The 12370-nt window shown below is 43.3% G+C and overlaps 1 protein-coding gene across 7 annotated transcripts in view; it reads left to right on the forward strand.

Moving 5' to 3' along the window:
• Positions 1-319: 319 nt before the first annotated feature.
• LOC114800454 (dachshund homolog 2-like) overlaps positions 320-12370 on the forward strand; it is a 57844-nt gene continuing 45793 nt past the window's right edge. For all 7 annotated transcript variants that reach the window (XM_028997851.1, XM_028997888.1, XM_028997896.1 and 4 more), the window contains exon 1: positions 320-1019. In XM_028997851.1, coding sequence (XP_028853684.1) covers positions 526-1019 — 494 coding nt within the window. In that variant the 5' untranslated portion in view covers positions 320-525. The remainder of the gene's footprint in view (positions 1020-12370) is intronic.

Consider the following 12370-nt stretch of genomic DNA (forward strand, 5'->3'; position numbering starts at 1 on the left):
CCAAGTCTCAGTGTTGCCAAACACTTTTTTAAAAAGCCGGAAATAAACCCCGTTTTGTCTTAAATAAAGTTAGATTAACTTTTCTATATCGGGAACGTTTCGCCTGCGCCTTGAAAGCGACTATTTTGGAATGGGGGGGGGCAGATTTGACTCATAATAAGCGCACATGGCGGCAGCGCCGACGTCGGCTTCTTCTGATGGGACCCATCATTTTCCACGCTGAAGTCGGATCCTGCCTCCCCGGAACGCCGCTGTCCTGATTGGACGAGGCGCGTGTCAATCAACAGCGGTGGGCGGGACCAACGGCACGCCGACCGCGTCGCATCAGTTCTGCCTTCACACTCTCACTGGCGGGATAGTGGCGCCTGTCCTGGTAAGTTCCCAGAGAGAGAAAGTGGGAGAGAGATAGAGAGGTGGAGGAGGAGGAGGAAAAAGTGAGAAGAGAGAAGGCGCTTAAGAGGGGCACAGGACGAGAACGAGAGAGAGAGAGAGAGAGAGAGAGAGAGAGAAGGGGCAAAAGTGACCATGACCACCACCATGGGCGTCTCGGCGACTCATCCAGTCCTGTCCCCGACTTCCACGCCTGGTTCCGGCGGGCTGTTCCGCACCGACCCGCTATACTCCAGCCCTGCCGAGTCTCCGCGGATGTCGGGCGGCATGATCAACTCTTACATCCCCGGAGTCGGCGGCGGAGGGGCAGCCGTGGGAAACGGGAGCCTGTCCACGAACGAGTGTAAAATGGTGGAGGTGCACGGGGTCAAGGTGGCCTCGTTTCACGTGGACGGCCAGGAGCTGATCTGCCTGCCGCAGGTCTTCGACCTTTTCCTCAAGCACCTGGTCGGGGGGCTGCACACGGTGTACACCAAGCTCAAGCGCCTGGATATTTCCCCGGTGGTGTGCACCGTGGAGCAGGTCCGCATCCTGCGCGGACTCGGCGCCATCCAGCCCGGCGTGAACCGCTGCAAACTCATCTCGCGGAAAGACTTCGAGATCCTGTACAGCGACTGCACCAACGCGAGGTGAGCCGGGCTCGTCGAGTCGCTTCGCCGGCGTGTTTGTTCGGTTTAAAGTTAAAAAGAAGCGTAAATGTTGACAGTAGCCCGCGTCTCCTGCGTGTTATCCGAGCCGAAACCAGGAACGAATACAGAGGGCAAATAGATATAAAGTTTCAGCAACAAGTTCTGTCGCGGGGAACCACCGGTTTCTCTCCACCACACGAACCGCGGAATAAAACCACTTGTCGCGCTGCGCGTTGACGTTGTTGTCCGTGCGCGCGCCGTGTCCCCCCCAGAATAAAAGTGGCTGGGGGGTCCGTGAGGAGTAATTAGCGCGCCAGGGGGTCCATCGTGTGCTGGCCCGTGGGTTTTGGGCTCTTAAATGAAGTGAAATTGAGTTTTTTGTTGTTGTAAAGACTGTCTCTTCTTTATCGTGACTTGAATTAAGTAAATCTTATTCCTATATTCTTATATAAAGTAATTTTTAGTTTATTTATTAACGCGCAACAGAAATGCCGGTTGCAGCTACATAACTACTGAGCAAAAAAAAAAAAAAACTTTCTTCGACTTCAGGCGAAAATGCGTGAAAAAAGCGGACCTGGCAACACGTCGTGCGGCCAGAGGGGTCCCCTACAGAAGTTCTGTGGGGTGGGGGTCTCTGATCTCGGGTCATTCCGTATTGAGCGCATTACACCACACAGGTCCCACAGACTCTCTTTTCCCTATTGAAGGTGATAAATAAATAAAAAATTAATTTTAAAGTAAGTTATCTACATGTTCTAGAGTCTGCATTAGTATACTTTTCTACCCTGTGTGAAATTAATTCCTGGCTATGCTGGTGTAATTGCACACATGTTGACGCACAGTCTAAATAAATTAGCCGTTTGTAGTCATAACCCCTTTATGCTGGTGTACATTTGATTAGCCAATTTCCATACAGGCGGAATAGGATGTTTGTGCAAAAAACTCCGGAGGGTCTCCACAACACCCTGCAGGGTGAACTGGGGGGTTTTACGTGCTGCTGAATATCCTCCTCATCTTCTGGATGAAGCGACCACTTCACCACAGGAGAGCTACTCTATCCCAGGAGAATAAAGAAAAGGAGAGAAAAGGAGCAGGCCACGCTTGTGGGATCGCATGCGGGATTTATCCTTTTACCCACTCCCCCTCTTTCCTTCTGCCCCTTTTTGTGTGAATAGATAGTGAATGAATGCCGGCTGGTGTTTCAATAAATCAATGAGACAGATCAGAATGAATCACTTCAGCCGGTCATCATCTCCTCTCCTCTCCTCTCCTCTCCTCTCCTCTCCTCTCCTCTCCTCTCCTCTCCTCTCCTCTCCTCTCCTCTCCTCTCCTCTCCTCTCCTCTTCTGCTGGATGTCTGGGTGTTATTCTTAGCTTGTTATCATGACAGATGCATTAGTGGCCCCTGCGCTCTGCCAGCAATGTCAATGAGGAGAGGAACTTAAAGGGATACGAACCCGTTACCCCCACAGAAGACGACTCTTTTCGTGTGCTGCACCTATTCGATGTTCCGTAAAGAGCCTGTCAAGTGATATGTTCCTTCAGACATGAAATAGGCCATCTATTACTGAAAGAACAGAATCCACTGCATAATAATAGTTTCTCAATTAAAATGTAGAACAAAGCATGAGAACGTACATCTGAGCAGCTTGAAGTGAACCTTGACATTTGGCGCGGCGCCTTAATTTTTATCTCCCCATTAAAGTTTCCTTTAACTTAAGCGCGGTGGTAATATTACTGTTAAAACACACCGTAAACATGAAGATTCCGTCCCCACCTTCTTTTCCTTCTCGCTCAGAAACCTATCAGTTATCATACGGTAATTCAGAAGCTCATTACACAAACCCCGGCAGCAGAATTTTCCACGTTAGCGGCAATAAGAAAACAAGAGATCGAGTTTCCTGCCGGAGTTGAGTTACCTTCACGCTTTGTCCGTAATTGACAAAAGGTTAAAATGTGTCGCTTTGAACTTGACGTCCTAATCCCCTGCCATTGTTCTGCTCCATTTGTTGAACAGAAGGTAATTTTGTTGAATGGCAACAAGGGCGGATTGTCATCTTAAACCGCGTGTGTGTGTGAACGAGGCCTGTTTATGTTGCATTCTGTTTGCGCGCTTCACGCAGTGTTTTATTCGCCGCGTTTCCTGGAAAGTCGGGGCTTTGAGGCGGCGTGCGTGTTTGCGTTTGAGTGAAAACGGTGCGGGAGGGTGTTTTGTGTGCGACAGCGAGAGCGACAGAGGCGGCCGGTCCCTCGGGTAGTTAGGTGGCTTCATGCCTCACTACGTCCAACCAGACGCGCCTGGTCAAAACCAGCCAGTGGAAAAAGAAATGGAAGGAGGGAAAGGAAAGAAAGGGATAAACGTGAGACAGTGAGAGATATTACAGCCGCGCAGATGAGGGGTGTGCAGTGCGCGTGTGTGCGTGCGTGCGTGCGCCATACGGTGTGGAATTTCATTTAAACATTTTAGCTGTCTGGTCTGTCCCTCCTTCTCTCTCTCGCTCTCTCTCCCTCTCCAATGCAGGAAGATAAAAGATCGAGAAACTCTGCTTACATTAGAATCACTTAGTGTCCCTCTCCATATGGGCGCATTTGTATGTGAGAGACGGAAAGAACATGAGAAGAAGACAGAATGCATCGCGATGCATCGCCATGTTTACACGAAAACATTTTTAACACAACAGTTTCCTCATCTGTGTCAGAAATGGATCAGATGATCATCTAATTAATTATAAAGGACTTCATCCGTCTGCATAGCTTGCTGTGTGAAACGGGCAAAAATGACATATTTTCTCCATTTCCCACGCAATAAAATGAAAGATACTCACTTGGCTTTTACATATTTACAAATATTTAACATATTTTAATAATGCTGCATAATAGAGAAGAAGCAGCAGCTACCTAGAACTGCTTTTCATGCAATAAATATTATACCTGTTATATTAACATTGTTCTATAATTTCCTGTACTTCTGACAGTGTCTTGTCAGGCTAATAAAAGCTTTGTGAACTTAACACTTACAGAGAGAGAGAGAGACAGAGAGAGAGAGAGAGGAATGGTGTTTGTCTTGATGAAGAGATAAGAAGTTAATGATAAATGGACATGTGGAATGGATGGCCTTTAATGCAGCCCTGGCTCTGATTGGCCAATGCCATCACCTTGGTGACAGGCACACGGTGTGTGTGTGTACACATAAAGCAGCTGGCTGTCATTAGTACAAAGTGTCTGTATGTGTGTGAGTGCGTGTGTGTGTGAGAGGCTTGTTAGTATGCATGTCAGAAACATCCATGCATTCATAGATGTATTTATGTGTGTCAGATCCAGACAATACTTTATATCAGTACACGATTGACATATGTATTATCAGAATTCTTATAGGTTTCAAAGCTTTGCATGAATGTGTGTGTGTGTGTGTGTGTGTGTGAGAGGAGTTGAAGTTTCTGAATCAGCAAACACAGTTTGGCTCATAGGGCTCGGCCGTTTATGACTTCCCACTCCGTGAACACAACGGCAGTTTTTTTTTTCTTTTATTGCCTTCATTATTTATTAAAAAGAATTTGCAAGCCAAACAGCAGACTAAACTAGTTTGCACTTGGGGACTGCACTTAGGAAATTGGCTGGAAATCGCATTAGAGGAGAACATCTGTGCTGCTTTTCTCGCTCCTCTGTTTGCGCCTCCCTCCCTCCCTCTACCCATCTTTCTCACACTCCTATTTCCTCACCTTTCTGGATTGGATGGGACTTTTGGATTAAATCGGCCGGATAGATTAAGATTTAAAAATACCATGGACAAACAAGAGCCTTGGGGGAGGAGGGACAAGGTTTTATTGACGAGGATCTCTGCCGATTACAATGAACACAAAGTCCAGGCGACTCGATGATCCGCTTTCTGATTTCCTGTCACTCTCCACCTTCGATGAGGAACTCACGACTGGTGTGAAAACAGCACTTTATTCATTTCGTTAATCATTATTAGTGCCAATCTATCAATCTGGGGCTGAGTTAAGCACAAGGGCTTAATGGAAATTTCCACCAGCGCTGATTAACTTTAATTATCAGCTAATGTAAACCTGTTATGTTTTAGAAAGCCGTTAAAAATGAAATCTTTCCCTTTTGATCACCCTCCCCCCACCAACCCCAGCGGCTCCCCTGTTTTTTTAATCACTCATTAATTTAAACCACATGCTTAATTCTGCTGGTTGCCAGGGGTGCTCTTCCTGTCATCCCATAATGATTATTAAGAGACGAGCCACGTTTAAAAGATTAGATTTTTCAAACCACACATTTTAACATTTTAGCAGCACTTAAGTTTTAATGACGCACCCCCGCCGAGACCTGCGATTGGACTTGGCCCCTCTTCATTAAGGCTGTTTAATGTGCGTCGGCCACAGCTACACTGTTTCACGCCGCAACAGGCAAAGTTGATGTCGCACTCGAGGGCAAGTGCGTCTGTGTGTGGGTCTCACTCTTACTAACCAACATAATTGAGCACCACTAACACTGGAGAACCCTTCAGTGTGTTTATGAAAATGGATGGAGGACAAGTGTGTGCCTATTTATGGAGGCTGCTGTGCGTTTAAATATGTTCAATGTGTGTTTTAGTGTTAACCCACTTTGCAAAATTTTAGCATTAATGACATATTATGGCAGCATATATTTGACATATTAGTGGGGAAACATCAGGAGGATCACTCCATTCTCTGTCGTTATCGATTAAATGTAGTTAAGGAATTAATAACACAGGAGCTGTCTGGGGTGCTGATTTTTTTAAGGGTTTGAAGGGTTAATGTCAGGGTTGCTGTCGTTTTCTTTTAGTGTTGGTACTTGTTCTATGCCCATTGGTCTGAAGATTTAAGAAGCACCTTTGTCCTGGTATTGTAGCTAGATCAGGGTCAAGGTGACCATCAAATTAGATAATTTTACATATACTGTGATTATGAACTAATTATAAACACAGTGTCTGATATTTCTAGGATAAAATTGACTGCTTATAGGAAAAGCAGTTGGAGCCGGAGATGACATAACTTGTCACCACACAGCGATTACTTTTATTTTAACAAATCCTATTCAAATGGTTGTTCATCAGGTCTAGGCATGATGATGATGAGACTGTTTTATTCTGCCATATTTTATCCTACCTTATGATACACAGGTTTACATTTGAGGTGCATCACCTGACCTCTTTTCTTCCAAAAAAAGAAGTGTTTTTCAGATTTGAGAGTCAGTTTGAAGTAAGCGTGCGAAGCAGGAAGTGTGTTTCTGGGTAGCTGGATCTGAGAGCCAGGAGACATCACTATTTAATGATGTGATCTCACTGTTTGCAGACACATAAATGAATTATCACGTCTAGACTAGTAAGTGAGCGATTTGTTTTTCAGTTTGGTTTTCTTTTTCGTCCCTCCCCTCTCTTTTACATTAGTGTTAGGATTTCTTCTATGTTTCCATTGTTCTTCACATAGGCAGCGACGTATGAATGGCGTTCTACAGTATATTTCATGCTTGTTAATTTGATCTCAGCTGTGTGTTAAGGAGCTGTCTGTGTGTACTTGTGTGTACGTGTGTGTGTGTGGGGGGTATTTTGATGCTGGGGTGTGAAATCCGCCATTGATGTTGATTGCGAGCTTTTGCTCTGTAAGTGAGCCGATGCGTAACCAATGAATTTGAAACACAACAACAAAACACGTCATCCATTACCTACAAGCAACTGCTCTTCACAGCTTCATCTCACACATACACACACGCACACACACACATGCTGTTTTGACATTGTACAGATCCCCCTTGTGTCGGGTGACACATCTGTGTCCTGGCTAAATTTATCCCAGTCTGGTCTCGCTGATCACTGTGGAACCTGTGTTTGTGTGTGTGTGTTTTGGATGTGAGATGTGTTCATTGCGGGGATGATATGCCTTTTTATGCGTATGTAACGCAGCGACTTTGTGCTTCTCCTTGTTTTCCGCAATATGCTCCTGGTGATGGTATGGTCCTGTGTGTGTGTCTCTGTGTGTTTGTCTGCCTGTGGCAGGGTTATAATAAATGACACCAGATTCAGTACAGGGCCATTGCTTAATCACATCAGTATTACAGGCCCCAGGTCTGTGTCTGTATATGTGTGTGTGTGTGAGTGTGTGCACACACGCACATGCAAACGGGGCCATTCTTTAATCACGTTAGTATCAGAGCCCCTAGGACAGGGAGATAATTTAACCACGAACACGGAAATATGTATCTCTAACTTTTATGATTGAATTATGCAAATGCCGCTGCTCCTGTCCTTTGCCGTTCTAAATGACTAATTAGGAGTGATGTTTTAAACGAACGCGTGGTTTGCTCTGCAAGCCGCGGAAAATTAAAAGTGACGTTAAGAGAGAGTGAGCGAGGTTGTGAGTGTGAGTGAGAAATGAAGGGAATCTGGAGGTGTTATGGTCATTTCTGACCCTTCTGATCTTGCACTTGATGTTCATTAGTGCTTAGAATATTTTAGGCTGATTTTGGTAAATTTGCTTCATGGAACACAGTTATTATATGTTAATTATTTACTTTAATTTGTAATATATGACATGAATATGTTTGTATTTCAGATTGGACAACTGCACCTTTTTTATTCTTTGGGAAATTGATATCCTGCCTGTGAAAGGGAAAGAATGATTGATAACCTTAATATGTCTTTATCAGTTTTAATCAGTTTGTAAAAAAATTTAACGCTATGGTTGTGAACAGGACTGGGCTTCATACAGAAGCATAAGTGATGGCTGAATACTGAATAACATAAAAAGTATGCTCTGCTTGGGTAATTAGTCTTTGATTTGTACTATGATGACACATGAGTCGAGGTTAAACACACAATTTACATATTAATTTCATGATTCATTTGTTCAGAAATTTATGCAGATATAGATCACATTTGCACTCCTCTGGCTATTCTATGTTACCCACCCTATGTAATGGCCACGAGGATATATGAATATAAATATGAAATGTACACATACACACACAGTCTGTGAAACAGCCTACCTGAAGACCTCCCTGTGCAGGATAGCTGAGCGGTGACGGTGGCAGGGAAGACGACACAAAGTGGATGGCAGTTGGAGACTCCATTTTTATATATATATTTGTGTGTGTGTGTGTGTGTGTGTGTATATATATATATATATATACAAGTTTGTTTTTTGTTTTTAAAAATATAATTAATTAAACATAAGTCAACCTCTAAAATCGCCAGTAAAACTCCTCGCGTATCGTATTTCACTTCTCCATCTCATCTCATCTCATCTCATCTCATCTCATCTCATCTCATCTCATCTCATCTCATCTCAATCTTCTTACTAAAAACGTATAGTCTTTATAGACCTGGACCCAACAATTTATCAAACAATAAATTCATTTTCTTTAAACCAACATCAAAACATTTGAATTGCACAATCATTAATTTCTAAATCATTTTACATCTTTACCTGTAACCCCCTCTGCATCAACACCATCTTGGTACATTCTTAGCTCCGCCCCTTTCCCAGCACCCGGGAATTATATATAAAACTCACCACCCTCCTTTACTATAACTAAACAACCTGGTTAGGGTGAGAACTAAACATCAGTAACAATAGTTACATTTAATGGCATGTCGTTACAGGTAACAGACTCTGTTACACTGACTTGTAGAGTGTGCAAGTGTGTGAGAGTGTGTGTATGTGTGCGCCCTGCAGTTGGCCGGCACCCGCCATCTCCAGGGGTGTATATGGTAGGGCACGGTAGGAATTTATTAGAGTTTAGGTTGCTGGTGTGGGTACATAGGACCGCAGCAGATGTTACGAAGGTAGGAAGAGTTAATATGTCGCAGGTAGGGTGGAAGTGTAACTCCCTCACTGTCTCTAATTATGTGACTCATGGTAGTAAAGGTGTTGACAGGTCTAGCAGTGTCTCTCTCTCTCCCTGTCTGTCTCTGAAAGAGTAATGGGCTTTGGTGACATGGCTCTTTGACTCGTGGTCCAGGTGAATTACTTAGGTGTTATCGCTTGTTTTGGGTGCCTCCCCTCTCTGCGACTCTTTTATCTGCGGTGGAGAGAGGGGCTGCGGGAATGGTAATGGCCCCTTTTATCGCTGTCTTCCTCCTTGTGCACTCCTGTGTGCCGCAAATGAAGATTAAAGCATCCACAAGTGCAGGGGGGAACAAATTGGAATGATTTATTATTGGTGACATCAATATGTCACTGCTCAGGGGAGTGAAAAGGGGGCAGAGCAGCTGAGAGAGAGAGAGATTGGTGGAATGAGGGAAAGAGAGAGAATGGAAAGGAAATGACATGAACGTTCCATAGACAGCAGTTAGATCTTTGTGCTTGAGAGATACAGAGAAAGGCCCGGGAAATTAGTAATCGACTGTGTTATCTTCATTCCTCAATAGAAGGGTGGCTAATGGGCTGGTGAAAGACTACATTACCCAGCATCCCATTCCCACCTTCTGAGGACGGAATACATGAACCTGATGAATTAGTATTGTTGCAGTGCTGAACAACAATGTTCAACAAGTTCTACTGTCCCAGTTGGGACATCGGATCATAAATCATTTAAAGGGAAAGCGAGCAACCGAGGGAAAGAGAAGGAACGGAAAGGGTATAGAAATGGTCAGGACGTGAAATGCAGACCTTGTCACGGCGAACAGGCTGATGCTATGTTGTGATAACATTCTCAGGAAACACAAACTTCACTTTTCATCGTTATCTTCCAGGCTTGAACAGCCTATCGTAAAATACTCAATTTCCTCTTTTATGAGAGGACACACACACACACACACACACACACACACACAAAGTTTTTAGGACAGGGTCTGCTGTACGAGTGCTGGAGGAGGATTAAATCTGTGTTGATGGATCCATCAGTTGGTTGCATCACATATGCCTTAAACACACACACACACACGCACACACAAATGAATTCTCTTTTTGACTTTTCTCTCTCACTTTTCTTACGCTTCCTTATCTCTTCCTTTCACTCAACTGAATTTGCTGTCTCTCTGTTAGAAACGAGGGTTCCTGGGTTACTGGTGTTGTGTTCATATTGAAGGAGCAACACATGTGACAGGGAGCAACATGAAAATAATAGCAGTGAGGAGCAGCCAAAGGCTTTCGTGTTGATATGAGAGGGAGGTGGTCCGTTGATTGGTTGCAGTGCAGTTGAGGTGCAATGATTAATCAAATAGGCCGACCATAATCAATTGGCAAATTATTTGGCAAGTGATTGAACAGTTGATTATTTGTTTGTGTCATTGTGTGTTTCCTCATACTGAGCACGCCACAGGCTCAGCCAAGCTTCAGTCATTATGAAACGTTATTATCTGTTAACTTTACTGCAGTATACTGCGTAAACGTCTTTTCTGCTTTTTTATGTTTGACAGAAAAATGAACATTGCAATTGTTTTAAATCTTTTTGAAACAAAAGTTAATCAAAACACTGACTTGTTGAATTGAGGATTCAACTTCAAGTCTTCAACATTAATAGGAACTGGTTTTCGAATGGCCGATGTTTTGGCTCAGTAATTTGTTTCAAATTAGGCATCATGTAACTCTTTTCCTGCATATCTGCTGGTGAGGGGAATATAACTTTTTTTATTTGAGTTTACAAAATGTGCTTCTCTCTCTCTTAGGCTCACATTCATACTTATCCAAATGATCTGTACTCTTGTCCTACTAACCTATTATCTATGCCTGAAAGATAAATTGTGTGAGAAAAAAGGGAGGTGTGTGGTATACTGTATATTTAATATAATTATTAAGCTCAGTGTGTAATATTTAAGCTGGCTTTATGTCTCATTTCCACCCATTACCATTGGACATACTTCATTCATTTCGCTCGAAGCCATGGATGCTGGAGTTTAACCTGCAGGCTGTGGCTGATAAAGGTCTTCATTTGTGGGATGATTACTCTGGTGCCAAAATACACGAAGTAGCCTGCAGATAAATAAATTGATACTGATAAAAGTTATGCTATTGCATTAAAACCAACACATACTAACACATTCTTTTTTTACTGAGATTATAGCTATTGCTCCAAATTAAATAAACATACATTTTTGGCTTCTATTAAACCATTCATCAACAACCACAATTTTATGTAAATAGTTTATGGCCCATAAAGAAGCACAGGATCAATAAAAAACTTAAATGGCAAAATATTGAGACATGAGACTGTTATTTAAAAGAATAATTTTTAATGAGATAATGAGATCCCCAGGTAATGAGACAGTTAAGAAAAGTCATCAGTTAAAAAAAGAAAGTAAACTCTCTACATCTTTACTCATCTTCCCCCTGAGTGAGCCATCATCTTCACAAGCTCCAGGCTTTTTGCTGAAGGGTCCGGATATGCGATGGGAATATTTTAACTCTGTCACTCCATTAGTCATTAATGCTTCTTAATAACTATTAATAAAAAAAGGGATTTAGCCAGAAAATGACTCTTTGGGCCTCAGTCTATTAATTTGTCCATGTGTCCTTCTTGACTTTCTTCCCCTGGTCTTCTTCACCGCCTCCTTGAGGAACATGTGGAGTGACTGGGGGTTGATGTGAGGTATCAGCGCCCGTTGTGTGTGTGTGTGTGTGTGTGTGTGTGTGTGTGCGTGTGGGAGTGACAGATATTTCTAGCAGTCACACACAGTCATCTTAATTGTAAATTGAATAGTTGTGGATGTTCTCAGCCCTCTGTCAGGCAGTGTATGTGTTGGTTTATTAACATTTATGTGTGGTGTGTGTGTGTGTGTGTGTGTGTTTTGTATGCATTGTTTCCTATGAAAGCTAAATTACAGTAGCGTCCTCAGCCTTAACGTGTTATCCTCAAACTTCCTCTGACAAACCACACACAAGGCCCGTCGCCCATCAGATAAAATCCCATCCTCTCTGCAGCGCAGGCTTTTCATGTTTATTAAAACGCTTGACGTTGCACTTTGTCAATCATAACCTTTATTGTTCTCCTGTCTTGCGTGTTCCCATCATTATGACTATTATAATGATAATGATTTATTTTTTGTCAGTAGAAACTTGCAGGGATAAGTGCGTATTATGTAGTCAGTTCTGAGCGTGCTCAGTTCCTTTAAAGGTGCTGTTTTTCTGTTGCAGTTGGGCTGTGTTAATCACTCGTCCTCAGTTCTTTTGACCTCCGCCCCCCCCTTCTCTCTACCTCTCTCTCGCGCTTTCTGTCAGGATGGGGTCAGTCGCATAAAAGATGAGCTGACAGTGAGACATCATCCCCTCCCGTTTCTCCCTCCATCCCTCCTCCACTCCTCCTCTCCTCTCTGACACTCTAATCTCCGTTGGCCTGTCTGTGCTGCTCAGATGGATATCTGTGTCTTTATGGATTTATCACTGAAAT

Source organism: Denticeps clupeoides, chromosome 1 (genome assembly GCF_900700375.1).
Source record: "Denticeps clupeoides chromosome 1, fDenClu1.1, whole genome shotgun sequence".
Taxonomy (NCBI): Eukaryota; Metazoa; Chordata; class Actinopteri; order Clupeiformes; family Denticipitidae; genus Denticeps; species Denticeps clupeoides.